Below are 15,309 nucleotides of genomic sequence, written 5' to 3'. Positions count from 1 at the left end.
GCATTTGTCAACTCCATCATGCAAAATTGAACTGTCATAAAAATACAAATACAACTGTGTAGCGCGGCTTTCCAGGTAAAAACGTTTTAACAAATTGAATTCAATTTTTAAAAAAATTAAGCTATATCTTCTACATCTGTACAGAAGTGTTCCCAATAATAATGAATTGCACCGGTGGACTTCGGGATTAAATCGTGCAGCTCTAGATTAAAGTTTATTCCAGAATCAGTTCAATCAGAAACAAGAATCCATGAAGTTTGTCAGCCGAGTGACATATTTTCATTCGTTTCTCCGGAAACATTACCCAGACCTTGCTGCAGGTCGGCCCCCTCCACGTACCCTTCTAGTTCTCCATGAGGTCATCGTGATTTAAGATGGTCAACTGATTGAATACAATACCGTTTAGTTTTATGGTTCTTGATTCATGGAGGTGTACTTTCTTTTCTTTTCTTTTTTTTTTCAAGGAATGCCGCGCTGGAAGGCAGCAGGTAAACGGCTGCTGCGTGTGACACCTCAGTACTGTACAACATTAACGACTTAACACTGGTACATTAAAGGAATTTGTTTTTAAGAATAAAGAACTTCGGAATAGTTTGGTCCATCGGGTATTTTACCATCAGTCTAAAACATAAGAGATATTGAAAGATGGGTCGAAAGATGATAAACTTCTGCTATGCACATGGTTACTTGTCTTCCTGGGTCCTCCACTCTGCTGTCTTTGAATTATTCAATCATGTGCCACTGAAAGTTATGTAAGTTTAAAATCTGTGAAGGAAATGTCTGTTTTGGTGGGCAAGGGTCTCTAAACAGGAGCTGCTCGTGGGCTCACAAATCCCAAAACACAGTGGTTTATTTTCTAAATTAAAATATTATCAAGTGAGTTATTTAAAAGTACACTTTCCCCCTTGGAAGTAGCATGAACTGGAAATACTTCAGAGTAGCTTCCAAAATAAGGCTTCTACCAGGAGTGTCCTGTGCGTGAACAGAAAAGTCAACATGAGCAGGTGTTAGAAGCGTAATTATATATCATCACATACTTTCTGCAGCTCCCTGCAGCCCAGTACAGAACCTAATATATGACTGACATGTTTGTAGTCCTGAGAACCGTGAGCGGTGAGCATCAGATGACTCGCAGGCCCCGAGAGCTGTCGCAGGAAGGGTCCGCAGTAGGATCGGAGACATCTGGGCAGCAGTAGCCCTGACAGCGTGAACTCTACGGTCAGATGGCTACGGCACAGCCCCACAACTTCACCATTCACTGCTGTATTTCTCCAGCTGAGCCTTATCACAACAGCCCCCCCCCCCCCCCCCTTCCAGAGTAGGGTGCAGCAGGGTCCAGCATCCTGCTGACAGAAAACAGATCAGTTATAACCCACATGATTCCTGTCACACCACCACAGCATGGAAAACCTGTAACTGCACCAAGCACACGGCGATTGTTTCAAATTCAAGGCTCATTTTAAAGAATGTATGCAGCCTTGTCATGTGACGTCTGACTGCCTATCCTCAGGCCCAGAGCTCCCTCTAGTGTAGGTTTCAGGGAAGGGAACTTCTGTGTCTCCTGTATGAACTAATGTGTTAAGTACTGAATCAGCTGAAGAAATATGACCAAATATATTATGTCTTATGCTAATTCTTCTCACATTCATGTAGTCTATTGTAAGTAGAATCGTTTAAACGGGAGTGTTGCAGACATTCTGGGTCTTCTTCATACGGATCTCCCTTCTCACATGCCTCTTCTTCCTCAATCACGGTGAATTAGTCAGTACCAAACATGTCATGCCAGCTTACTTGGAAAAACGCTTCATATTTCTCGGAAGGTGAAATGCCTTTCCTCGAAAACTTCAATGTCAAATGATTGCTGCTAAATTTGGATCCTTGCACCGTCTGCAAAACCTCCCGGCGCCATCCTCCCGAGCTGAAGGTGAACGGTGACCAGGCACTTTTGTCTGGTTTCATTTGACATAAATGGCTCAATAAAATGCTGTCAGATGATGAATTATTAATTTCCTGAGAAGTTACACCTTTTGGAAGTAATATGCAATGATTTTTGATGCTGATTAGTTGATTATGTTTGTACAAATAATCTCCAAACAGATTCAGTTTCACTCAGTTTGTTTCTTTCTCTTTTCTTTGTTCCCTTTCTTTTTGGGGGGGGGGGGGTCATCACCACTGTACTAAATCATTTTGTACCTTTTTGTTACTATTTTTTTTAATACAAAATTTACTCTCAACCCATTTATTGACGGAGGAAGAACTCCTCTGCTTTCTGGCCGTTGCTGTGTGAGGTCACCTACCCTGACACTCATTTTGTCGTCTCACAGGCCGGTCTTCACCCTTGACGCAGGACGTTCTCTGTGATTTTGTCGCAAGAATGGGAGTTGTAATGTTTTAGAAAGTTTGGGGGAAATCCGCTTTGCAAAATCAATCCAAAGACATCTGAGTTCCTCTTTGGTTATGTGCAGTAGTTGTGCAACGGTAAACGCTGTCCTACCAGCAACATGAGTGTTATATTCCCCAAAGAAAACTCCTTCAGTCTTTGTCGTGTTTATGGCTAAAGATGTGAATTGGTTGAAAATTAAAAACTTTGGATTGTTTGCCGTCGTTCTCGCCACCACTTGAGCAACTCCAGCATTCAGAAATGTACTGACAGGCCCTGTTGACATCAAACCTTCTGCAGTTAGTTTCATCTGAAAATAGGCAGGATGATACAGTTCTTATTATATTAGGTTAAATGTTAGGTAAATCCAACACTGTTTTAGACTTTAATAATTCATTTATGTACTGATTTGTTCTTGTGTTTTTATTGCAGCCAGAGGCTTCTGCTGCCTCGTCATCCCACGTGACCCCGCGCCCAGAAGAGGAGGATGACGGCGACCTGAACAAAGCTCTGGGTGTCCAGCGCTTCCAGCAGATCCTCACCCCGGCTGCCGCGGTACCCGACGAACAACACCACAACTACCACGAGGAGGACATCGCATGTAAAACGACATAATCTCCTTTTTTTTCAATTTGTCATTTGTTCAAACGAACATCATTGGCTCATGTCTCCGTGTCCTGCTGCGTATCAGACCACCGTCACTCCTCCCACCACATCCATCGACCTCTGTCCAAGCTGCCCCCCGAGGGACGCAGGAAGAAAAGCAGCAAGAAGAGGAGGAAGGACAAAGATCACAAGAGCAGCCAAGTTCCCAGCAGCGGCCCCATAGAAGAGGGAGAGGATGAGGAGGAAGACGACGAGGAAGGGTTGGAGTCCACATCTGCTCCACCTGAGCCTGAGAAAGTCAAAGATGTGGAGGTAATCACCGGATCAATCACACAAAGCCGGACGCTCTATGTTTAAAGTTTAGTTGCTCCGCGTCTCCTCCTTTTGTGTATTCAAGTTTCTTCATCAAAAATAACCGTATGAATTTGATACTGGCGAAATTCATGAGTCAGGATGACAGACGTTTCAGAAAAAGTGTTACGAAATTTTTTGTGCTAGGACGAAAACATTGCCCACCAACACGAGGGCCGCCGGTTCAGCTCTACGTCCCGGTCGCTGCACTGGCGCCTCCTCTGATTGGTCGGGATCCTCCCACACTTCCTTTGGTGAAACTTCTTCGCCACAAGGTCCAAACATGTGGGTGACAACTACACAAGTGGCACAGGAAGCATGCGGTCCTGTGTACTGCAGTGCACCTTAGAGCATCAGAGGGGGCGGAGCAACGACCGGGGCAGCTTGGTAGGTCGTTAGAAACACGATGTTGTCACCCAGCTCACTCCTGGCTGATACGCCAGCTGTTATTTCTTGACCAGGCTGACGTCTGGTGTCATCCACACTCTGATGTCCAAGCTGTCATTGTTGTAGCATGGCCATATTTTCCTCTATGAATATTTCAGCATCGTCTGAATCATTCATCAGCGGGTTTCATGTTTAGTTCTTGTTATGATGCTGTGAACGACAAAACCAGATTTAAGCCGATGAAACTAAATACTGTTCACTGTTCAAGAGTAATGAACTAGGATGCTTTTTTGAACCGTTCTTGTGTCTATTCAGGATCGTTTTATTTTGCTTCATCTTTCGATTCACGTAGAAAAGGAACAGCAACGAAGCACCAAGGTGGAGGTTTATAGTGGTCAACCTTCCTAACGTCTAAATCTTGGTCTCCTTTACTCCTCAAGGAATAAATAAAGCCTTCTTTTTGTTTATTTTCTATTTCATACATCTTTATTTTTGTCTGTGGACTTTGGAATTTCAGTAATTTAATATCCTCAATTAGAATTCTTGATTTGCACATTTTTGCATATCTACGATGAGCAAAAAACAAAACAAAACATTAATGTAACGTTTGGGATTTGGAAAAAAAATTGTGCATACCTAGAGTTGAGAACCTTTGGCAAAAATAATGCTGGCACGGGAAATCAACAATATGCAACAAAATGCAGATACATAAAGTCAAACGTTCACAGAAAAAAAATCAACCTGTAAGGAGATTGTGGAATGTCATCCCATTCAAGGGTTGTGTGGACTTCACGGATGTTCCCAGGGACATTCCGACAGGCCCGACGGTCCAGAAGCTCAAACAGACTCTTAACAGGGGAAGAGTGTGCTGGAGAGGGGGCCGCTTGATCGAGATCAAAGATGTTTTCAGCTTCTTAGAAACTGTGTGCACAACTAAGTGACACAAGTTTTATCAAAGGTGACATCATGTTGTTGCACAATGGTGAGATGCTTAACTTCCTGTTGGATGATCTGCAGCTCTGTGTGACCTCAGACCAGAGCACCTGGACCACAGGCCGCTCTGGTACAACATCATAAATAAGTCAATGAAAAATGTGTTTGTTCCTACATCAGACAGAAGACGGGTCGAGAACCACGGGAACCATATTCTCTCAGGGAATCTCCGCCATTCAAACACTTCATCACCTTTGTTAGTCGCTGGTCACGCAGACGCTGGAGACGAATGTTTCAGTCCTCCTCCGGTCCATCGGCAGCTAGAGCTGACTTCTACAGCCACCTATTGTTGAAAAATTGAACATTTAAAGCCGCAGCAACACGTTGAGTAGACATCAGCTTGCAACAGCCAGTCGCTCTCTCCTTGCTGACTTGTGTGACATCCGTGGCATCTGGTCTCACAACAAGCAGTACTCTCATACTTTGCTTTTCCTTTTCCCAGTTTTTCGTTTCAGATGAAGACCACGCGTCCAGCTCGGCCCGTGAGCTGGATATCGTGCCACTGTCTGGTGAAGGAGCCGATACTGAAGATGCCACTTCTACAGAGTGAGTCAAGCCGCGAAAAATCTCCGCTCCTGTTGCTTTAACAGTCCTCCTCCTGTCAGACGCTGCTCAGAAAGTGGGGCCATCTATGTCTTTAATAAGGCTTTACCTGCTGCGATGATTGTGTAATGCATGTTTTTGTCGTGTTGTATAAAAGTCACACACGGTGATGTTACTGATTGGGTGAGACCGCTCAGGAACACGGCTCGTTGTCCAGTCGAGCATGCATTATACGTTACCATGTCTCAGGCATCCAGTGGGCCTGCTGGGCATGATCTGGTGGACCTGAGTAATCCTCGCTCTGAGACCCATATATCACCTGTCGCTATAGACGACACAACGCACCTCAGCAGCAGCAGCAGGCTCCACCTATGACATTTACTCCTCCACATCATCAGTATTGAATCCGGGCCGAAGGGAGAAAGCCGCAATTTCGCTTGCAGTCGATTTGAGAGCGACCACATGACAGGATTTTTCTTTACGAAAGTAGAGGAGGATTGACAAGGAAGCAGATTTTTCAGAACTATTTTTTTTTGGAGCATTGTGGGAAATTCCTTAAAAGGGTGGTGAGTTCATTTTGACTGCATCAAGAATTTTGACATGGTTGAGAATTTTTGTCCTTTTTTTTTTTTTTTTTTTTAAGGTGTATTGCTATTGGACCAAGATAATCAGTGGAAGATTGCTCCAAAAATGATTTTGTGGGAAAAAAAGGGTCGAACAATGGCCCATGGAAATGTTGATGTCAAATGTTTGGAATGTAGTGCAGACAAGATGGTAGAAACACCCTAAAAAAAACAGTCTTCATGTATTTGTCGTTTCTGTCGTTCCTCTCTGCTGCTTTTTCTAGTAAGCCGGACTCATCCCACACTTCCAGCCCCTCTCCGGATTCAGTGCCAGCTGAACACATACCACTGGGCCGGGTGTCCTCTGCCAGCCGCAGCTACGACCTGCAAGAGCGCCGGCGGACAGGCAACATGACGGGTGCTGAGCAGGCCAAGTACCAGCGCATCCCAACCGACGAGAGCGAGGCTCAGACGCTCGCCTCCGCCGACTTGGACGGCATCAAGAGTGAGCATTGTCCCTTTGTAGACGTTCTCAAAAGTTGTGCAGACGAAGTTGAGTTTGTACCTCAAAGCGTTTGACAGTAAAATAATACTTACAAGTGATTATTTACGCTGACCTGCTCAGAAATCGATGGATAAAGCTGCAGGGGTTGTACATTTTTACCAACATGCATCCCATTCTCATGAGGGTGGCATCACAGCAGCACCTCCAGGGAATTTCTTCAGATTCGGAGGAAGTGAAGTGAAGATTTGTCAAAGTGACGGCCGTTTACGTCCGAAAGATCAAGTTCAGTGTGACGTCATTGTGACATCTTGAGGAATCTAAGTTCCATTTTGCTAAATTTTTACGGAAGGCTTTCTCTTGTGTTTGAAATGAACAAAACTTTGCAAGAGCTTTCCTGCCATTGCTCCTTTTGCTCTTTTGATAGAGTTGTATGCCAAGAACAAAAAGAAACAGCAAAAATTAAGAAAAACACAAACAATGCTAATTCCAATTTTGCAGTTATCCATTTTAATACAATTTTCTGTGTAGATAATTCCCCACTAAATCTTTAAAAGAATTGTATTTGTAATACAATAATTTATATAATTACAATAATTTGTAATTGTAATTCTAAAAATCTCCTTATTTCCTCATATTTGCCCCAAAACATTGAAATGATCTGCTTAAGCATCACCACCATTTCTTCTTTTGGGTATTTTTAGCTTTTCAACATTATTCCAACTTTGTCACCTCTGTAGTGTTCATTAAGAGCTGAAAACAAAAAAAGTCGACTTGGCCTCCTTGTTCAGTTTTGTCGGGGCCATCAAGTCATTCTGCTTTGCGGTTGGCACCCCGCTGCCCTGTGACGCCTCCGCCCAGTGTGAGGTTGAGTTCACGGGGACGGTGATTTATGTCGGTGAGGCGACCCCTCAGCAGAGAGCAGCAGCTTATCAGAGAATGTGTCAGACTTGCACACATTATTAAATTAGCCGTTCCCGCTGTCAGCTGAGGTCTCTGGAATCAAGCCAGAGCCAACACGGGGGTTAATTGTCAAACCTGGACCTCAGTTCTCAACCCTGATTAATTAGTGGAAAGAAACAAGGGGACCAGAAGACCAAAAAATGAAGAGGTTGTAGCTGGAGGTTCAGCCTTCATTCTGTCCGGCTACTTGGTCATTACGGGGCTTAGCCACAAGGAGCCAAGCCTCCCAGCAGGTTCATCACTAGCTATTCCTCCTTGTTTATCTGCTCTGCACCACTGTAAATCATCCTGGGAAAGTTTCTCTGTCTCTGGCTACTGCTCAACAATAGGAATTATTAGATCGCTGCTCCTCCTCCTCTGTGCGACCTGAGCGAATCTACTCCTCTTCTCGCTGATCCGTTCTGATGGCTTCAGCACCCACAGTTCAAGCACCGTCAGGTCAGGCGCCGGTCACTAAACGGTAAACGATTTGTCGAAATTTTGCACGTATCGCACAGGTCACGTAGTCAGACAGCTGTGCCAGCTCTAACCCTACAAGAGCCCGGCGCCAGTCAGGCCTCATTTGACTCCAAGCGTCGCTCACTCACCTCACGTTGGACCTTCATGGTAGAGGTTGGAGAGATGTTGAATGAACAGGATATCAGATAGATGAGTGGCACATCCATGAAGAACATCAAGAGCTTCACTGTTTGTTACATAGGACATAGGAGTTCTGTCAAAGGTAAGATTGACATTCCTGAAGGGAGTTCTCTGTCGTGCTGTAGTAAAACTATAATTTTTCTTTGCAATGCTGCTTTCTGGTTGATGTTCCGCGTTTGATATTTGAACTCATGATAGAACAATTCCCACTGTCCATGTCTGTGGCTCCCGGTGTCTCTCTCCACATCCCTTTCAATACCTGTGTGCTGCCAGCCAGGGTAACCCTACCCCCTCCTGTGGGACCGCAGACACAAAAAGAAAAGTGACTTGATGGTCTGAGATTTGAACTTGGGGTGAAAGATCAATGCGTGGAAGCTGAGGGCAGCAGAGGCAAAATGAGACACTTGGATGCACTGTTTCTGCTTTCTTCAACCCATCACTCATCTGTTCCTCTGCGGCAGGTCACCGTTTTGAAGATGTTCCTGGAGTACGCAGGCACCTGGTCAGAAAGAGCACCAAAGGTCAAGTGGTGCACATCGGCAAGGACCACAAAGAGCCCACCACTCGCAGCCGTAAGCAGGACCGGACCCCGCATGAGGTGAGACGTGAAGCTCAGGTAGAAATGTTTGATGTCGCTTTTGAGCCTCATCAGTTCAATAAAGTACTCATCTATTCATTTTTTATTTTTTATTTTTTTTTGCAACATGAAATGAACAATCCATCATTTTTATGTGATCAAACTGCCGCTGCACTGCTGGTTGCGTCTTACAGTTGTTGTCGTTATATGTCAGGCTGTTCTTATTGTTTCAATCATCGTCAGAATGCATTGACATGAAAGTGTTAATAATAGTTTCCTAAACCCAAAGCTGACGTCTGGGGAATTTTTTGTTTGTCCTGTAAAATTAACAGTTGAAAAATCACCAAAAATGTCAAATCGAATGATTAAAAAACAAAGATTACCTGATCAGTTTTCTGTCGCTAGACATCCAAGACTGCAACCTGACCATCACTTCAGTGCAGATCTTATATGCTAACAGAAGAAAACTGTTATGTTAGTTTTATATTTTGTCCGTTCTTGTAGATTTATATAAATAAAATAAATAAACCTGTTATCGATATGGTCAGAAAATATCTGACCTGGCCTCAAGTCTTTCAAAACAATAAAATACTCCAGAGAAATCCTGGGAAATGTTTCCCTGTCTAACTTTCTATCAAAGTTAGCTCTGCCCTCTCGTTTGTGGATGGGATGGGTGGATTGGGGGGGTAATTAAAAATGAATGAATGAGTTCTTTCCTTTCACACACGGAAAGGAAAAAAGGGGGAGCTTAGGTAACTAGACACCGGGAGCTCCTCAGAGAGAGCACGCTATGTTTTATTAACACACACTCATTCTCATGCACTCCTAAGAGCCCCCAGGTAAACAACAGGTCTCTGTCAGGTGTGTGTGTATGTTTGTGAGATGAGAAATAATAACCTGCGGACATGTGTGTAAGGGTCCCACCCTTTGTGCCACCGTCGGTTGTATCAGTATTTGAGATTTTCCTGCACCATCTCGCTCCTCCAGCCGTTACCGGTGGTACTTTACCGCTCGGGGTCTCGGCAGGAAGCCGTCCTACTAGACATGGACACCAGCTCAGTGGCTCAGTACAAGAAGGTGAGGCTGGGTGAGCCGGTCTTCAGGTTTGACTCGTGTGTGTGTGTGTGTGTGTGTGTGTGTGATTTCACAGGCATGCAGCAGGTGTAATGTGGCTGGACACAGTAAATGAAAGAAATATTCTCCAATCTGTGGTGTCAGAGGATTGAAGCAGAGCAGCATGGTTTCCTAAATTTAACAACTGTTGGACTTGTGATATAGATTTTTTTAGGATGTCTGTACCTTTGTTTGTGTCTTTCTGCAACACTTCATTCAAATTTGTCATGTGTGTGAAGTGCTTCAAGTAACTCACCTGGTATTTGGGTAAGCACGGAGTCCGATCTTTAAGACCGAAATGCAGAAATAAACCGCAGGAGTCAAATATACCAACTGACCACAATTAAAAGTGCATCGGCTTTTAACACCTGGCTCGTATTGAATGCTCGCGCAGTTGTGTCTCAGCACGTCACCGATGATTCCCTCGTGTGATCTTCCTCCTCAGGTGTTTGTGGAGCTGAATGAGCTGACGATGGACAAGAACCAGGAAATGCAGTGGAAGGAAACGGCTCGTTGGATCAAGTTTGAGGAAGACGTGGAGGAGGACACAGACCGTTGGGGGAAACCTCACGTGGCTTCGCTCTCTTTCCGCAGTTTGCTTGAGCTCCGGAAAACCATCTCACATGGTAGGTGATAGAAGAATTAAGGTCTGTACCTCGTTTTGAAAGCAAGAAAGTAAATTTTGTATTTCACACGGGGTTGGTGCAATCTGGGAAGTTTGAAAAGTGTTACATTGTACAGTCGAAAGGCATGTGCTTGAATTTGGATGTTCTCCTGCTTTATTTTCAGCGTAATCTGATGTATCATCTGCACACTCCCTCATGTTCCAAAATGTAATCAAAACTAGCTAACGCCAAGTGATCATGGTCTGAACACTGAGCTGCTGTCAGTAGTTAACGCCTGTTGTGGGTGTAAAGGAATTCTGTAGAAGTTATTTTATGCATTGATTTTTATAGGAACAGTTTTCAGTGTGGTTATACTGGCATCTGGAATTTTTCAGTTTTCCCTCCTTTCAAAGCCATATGAACTGTGTCACAATGGGACGCAAACCAGACGGAGGACACGTTAATTGGGACGACATGTGCGATTGGGCATAAAAGCCGCGTCCCCAGTTGCTAAAATGTTGATTTTTGGGTCAGTGCTTAAGGTGTAGGTCGGACTAAGGAAGGTAATGTTAAAGGTTAGTTTCAAGGGAAATGAATGTATGTTTATGTGCCGTAAATACCCTAAAAGAGACCTGAATAAACCTGTGTTTGCAGGCGCTGTGCTGCTTGACTTGGACCAGAAGACCCTGCCTGGTATTGCCCACCAGGTGGTGGAGAAAATGATCATTTCAGACCAGATCAAAGCTGAGGACCGAGCCAATGTCCTGAGAGCCCTGCTGCTTAAACACAGGTGACTGGCAGCACCGGACTACAGCAACAAGCTGGAAGAGAATTCCATTTAAATGATATTAAGGTTCCCGCTGAGCTCATTTCCTCAGGGCCTCCAATGTCCTGAAGGGTTATACTGGTAGTTTTCTTGTTTATTAGTGGTAATTTGAGTTACCAGAGGCAAAATATAAGTGACTTCAGAATGAAAACCAAAATTTGCAGTGGCGTAAATCGTAGGAGGGCAGACTTTAGATGAGCACTGATAGATGCTAAGCGATGACAACATTTTAGAAGAACTGGCGATGAATTTCATTAATGCCCTGTCCCATGTGACTCAGCTGTACTTTATATTCTCATGTCTTCTACGTACATGTGATATGGAGCCACTTAATTTAAATATCAGCTAATAAGAGCATGTAAAGATTAAAAAAACAGAGGTCCAAGAGTAGAGCCTTTTGGAACTCCACCCATTCTTGGAAGACTCTGATGTTCCACCATGATTTGATACAAAATATTTTTGTGTTTATGTAATTATTTCAACTCATTTGGAGCATGTTGGATTGAAGTCTGCTTATTTAATGTTGTGATCATCTGAATGAAGAGCAGCAGCAACCAGAATTGGAGATGGTGATTGAGAACCTCGAAATGTTTTTACATGTGTGTGCTAATCTGGAGCCTGAAGTTGTAGAATAATGAATTCTCTCTCGTCGCTGCTTCCTGCTACTAGGTGGCTTCATGCCTGGTCACTTCCTCTCTTCCTCCTCCTCACCCTCTCTCTGCCTCTCCCTACTTCCCCTAGTCACCCGAGCGATGACAAGGAGCACAGTAGCCCTTTCCCCAGGAACATCTCTGCCGCCAGCCTGGGTAGTCTGATAACCCACCACCATACTGCCAATCACACCCACCAGCCGGAGCCGTCTGTCACCGACCCCCTCATGGGCGCTACTCACATCGTAGACACAGACACACGCGTCGACATGGAAAAGAACGAGGTCCAGGTAGGTCTGAAAGCAAAATAGAAGCTGCTGAATGATGAAGAACATAGTTTGCATTTTTTCCTGTATTTAATTTTCTTTTTAGCAGAAGGAGCCCAACTTGACGCCAGGCATGCATCGGTCCAAGTCCAAACATGAGCTTAAGCTGCTCGAGAAGATTCCAGAAAATGCAGAGGCCACTGTCGTCCTTGTGGGTGAGTTATTCCTCCCCAACTCATTCCAAAAGAAAAAAAATCACCCATGAACTTTAAAATCACACGCCATCCTTCCCCACGTGTATTTGCATATTTCAGGTAGTGTTGACTTCCTGGAGCAGCCCACCATGGCCTTTGTGCGGCTACAGGAGGCAGTGGAGCTCGAGTCTGTCCTGGAGGTCCCTGTTCCTGTCAGGTTCCTGTTTGTTCTCCTCGGACCCCCCACGACTAGTATGGATTATCACCAAATTGGACGATCCATCTCCACGCTTATGTCAGACAAGGTGATAATACGTTTGTTCGGTATTTCTTCTGCGCTTCAGCGAAATTGCGCAGTGGCAAAGGAGAGTTCGCATTTTTCTACACCAGCACCTATTATCCTTTGATATTAAGGATATTAATTCATTTTTCATCCAGATTGAAATGTTTTGTTTTGTGTCAACTTCATACAAAATATAGCACTGACAACAAAACTAGGGAGGAGGGAGACAGAGTTTTGTTTTCTGTTAATCGGACTTAAACTTATACCTGGCTCCCACAGCAATTCCACGAGGCAGCCTATCTGGCAGATGAAAGGCAGGACTTGCTCAATGCCATCAACAGCTTTCTAGACTGCAGCATCGTGCTGCCGCCCTCAGAAATGGGTGGTGATGAGCTGCTGCGCTCTGTAGCTCGCTTCCAGAGGGAGATGCTGCGCAAGAGGGAGGGCAAAATGTTGGCCGAAGAACCCAAAAGCCTCGAGGAAAAAGGTGTCATCCTCATTTCAGTTTACAGGAAGTCACAAATCAGCTGTTGAAATCTCCTTTATCCATAATCTGTTTTTTCCCATCCCTCAGAAGCTTTCCTCCCACCTTTTAAAAAGTCAGATGACCCTCTAGAGCGCACCGGACGCCCCTTTGGCGGGTTGATACGAGACGTACAGCGCCGTTACCCAAAATACATCAGCGACTTCAAGGACGCCCTCAACAGTCAGTGCATGGCTGCCGTCATCTTCATCTACTTCGCTGCGCTCTCTCCAGCCATCACATTCGGAGGTTTACTTGGTGAGTGACGCGAGGCAACTTTAATAGGTTATGACTACACCTTGACGCTAAGATTCCCCTCGGACCAAGCGTTCACTGCGGCGCTAACTCGCTGCTTCTCTCTGTCAACAGGCGAGAAGACTGACGGTCTGATTGGCGTTTCTGAGCTCATCGTGTCGACAGCTGTGCAGGGCGTGGTCTTCTGTTTGCTGGGTGCGCAGCCGCTACTGGTTGTGGGCTTCTCCGGACCCCTGTTGGTTTTTGAAGAAGCGTTTTATAGTGTAAGTTAACGGTCTAATAATTTCAACTGATTGAAAATAAAAAAAACAACAACAACAAACGGCAACCTTTTCATTTAAAAATCATGCTGACACCAACTAGGTTTACTCTGATGGCATAATCAGACTATCAGCCTGATTCTTTAGACACTTTGATGAAATTGTTTGAATTCATTTCCTTTTAAATCAGTGTCAGTTCCTCTCCATAATTGGAGCTGGTTCTGGTTTAGATGTAGACGTAACAGAGTAATCAACACAGTATCTTATCAGAGTATTAAAGGGTTCATATTAGGATATTGCAGTGTACACACGTGTCAGTCTGTTGTAACGAACTCAAAGAGAACAAAAATCATTTCCCAAAATGGCTCTAAAGACCTCTAAGGCTCATCGGGCTCTGTTGCTCTGATTTCAGGCTTTTGATGGAAGTGTTTTTGTGGGTTTTTCTGGCTGTTGTTGGAGTGCTTTTCAAACAATGCTCCTCTTCTCCACGCAGTTCTGCAAAGCCAATGACATGGAGTACCTGACGGGCCGTGTCTGGATCGGGTTTTGGCTCATCATCATCGTGGTGGTCACGGTGGCCTTTGAAGGAAGCTTCCTGGTCCGCTTCGTCTCTCGCTTCACTCAGGAGATCTTCTCCTTCCTCATCTCCCTCATCTTCATCTGCGAGACCTTCATTAAGCTTGGCAGGGTACGGAAAAGACTTCAAATAACAACTCCTGATTACAAAAAGTTTTTGTTGGCACACCGGTGTGTTTGCGTGGCTGACACTAAACTGAGCAGACTAATCTTTGGACCATATTCAAAAGCCGGGGTCGAAATGAGTATGTTTTTCTAACGAGAACCTGAAATCTTCTCTGATTTATTGGCCTTGAAAGTTAAATGGATTGAGATTTTAACGATTATCCGGGATTATGATTTTGTAATTTCTGCTGTTTGTGGAGTTTTAAGACTTTAAAGGTGTTTGGCTGCGGGTAAACTGCTTTTTGGTAGTCCGTCTGTAATGCCTTTTAAAGCAGATGTATTTGTGTGTTCAGCATATTGCGCATACGTATTAACATGAGTCGTCTCTGTCTCCGGGTAGATTTTCAAGGAGCATCCACTGAAGCGCTGCTCGCTGGACACGGGTCTTCCCCTGAACACCACTGAGGGAAATTCCTCAGCAGAAAATAAAACATACGTGTTGAACAACAGCACTCTGCCCGTCACCATTAAAGTGGTGGGAGAACCCAACACCGCACTGCTCTCTCTGGTGCTCATGGCCGGAACCTTCTTCATCGCTTTCTACCTGCGCAAGTTCAAGAACAGCGCCTTCTTCCCTGGAAGGGTGGGAGCTTGAAATCACTTTTTAAAAAAAAAAAAAAGCATATATGTATCATTTAATCGCATTACATGAAAGGAAGATGTTGATGAGGTCATGAGTAGTCATGTATCATGTGGTGCTGCAGCGATACACTTTTTTTCAAGGTGAAGCCAGACCACTGGGAAAAAAGATACAAAACAAAAGCAACTGGACGGTGAATCACTTCTTTGAGCCTCGTTGCTGCTCTTAAGTGTCTGTTATAGTCGTTCAACAAAGAAATGCAAATGTTGGCATCACCTCATCATCTTCCTCCACCACACGAGCACTTTGCCGAGCTGTCATTGAATTACAGAAGTGAGAATCTTTGCCTCATTAAAATAAAACTCAATCAAGATCCGTCAGTGCCACCTTTAAGGAATTTCCCTTAAAGGAGCTCCTGAGGGATCGTGTTAATCAGAATGGGACGAACGGAAGGAAATTTAAAAATACCGCACACAATGAACAAACGAAACAAAAAAGGACAAACTGCA

At 44.4% G+C, this 15,309-nt stretch overlaps 1 protein-coding gene across 8 annotated transcripts in view; it reads left to right on the top strand.

Moving 5' to 3' along the window:
• The window catches only part of slc4a2b (solute carrier family 4 member 2b), a 38,747-nt gene that overhangs the window by 18,738 nt on the left and 4,700 nt on the right, over positions 1-15,309 (top strand). For 5 of the 8 annotated variants that reach the window (XM_086192099.1, XM_086192094.1, XM_086192096.1 and 2 more), the window contains 15 exons: positions 2,813-2,981; positions 3,072-3,298; positions 5,160-5,263; positions 6,108-6,328; positions 8,389-8,525; positions 10,063-10,243; positions 10,877-11,012; positions 11,790-11,988; positions 12,071-12,179; positions 12,279-12,463; positions 12,721-12,928; positions 13,016-13,222; positions 13,334-13,482; positions 13,973-14,167; positions 14,561-14,803. In XM_086192099.1, the coding sequence (XP_086048225.1) occupies positions 2,813-2,981; positions 3,072-3,298; positions 5,160-5,263; positions 6,108-6,328; positions 8,389-8,525; positions 10,063-10,243; positions 10,877-11,012; positions 11,790-11,988; positions 12,071-12,179; positions 12,279-12,463; positions 12,721-12,928; positions 13,016-13,222; positions 13,334-13,482; positions 13,973-14,167; positions 14,561-14,803 (2,670 nt within the window). Of the gene's footprint in view, positions 1-2,812; positions 2,982-3,071; positions 3,299-5,159; positions 5,264-6,107; positions 6,329-7,826; positions 8,010-8,388; positions 8,526-10,062; positions 10,244-10,876; positions 11,013-11,789; positions 11,989-12,070; positions 12,180-12,278; positions 12,464-12,720; positions 12,929-13,015; positions 13,223-13,333; positions 13,483-13,972; positions 14,168-14,560; positions 14,804-15,309 lie in introns of those variants that run through there. The other 3 variants (XM_086192101.1, XM_086192100.1, XM_086192102.1) reach the window with 3 other exon arrangements.

Source organism: Aulostomus chinensis, chromosome 21 (genome assembly GCF_037954235.1).
Source record: "Aulostomus chinensis isolate RoL2024-O1b breed Wild chromosome 21, RoL_Achi_v1.0, whole genome shotgun sequence".
In the NCBI taxonomy this organism is placed as follows: Eukaryota; Metazoa; Chordata; class Actinopteri; order Syngnathiformes; family Aulostomidae; genus Aulostomus; species Aulostomus chinensis.
Note: the sequence above shows the minus strand (reverse complement) of the source record. Positions and strands in the feature narration are given on the sequence as shown.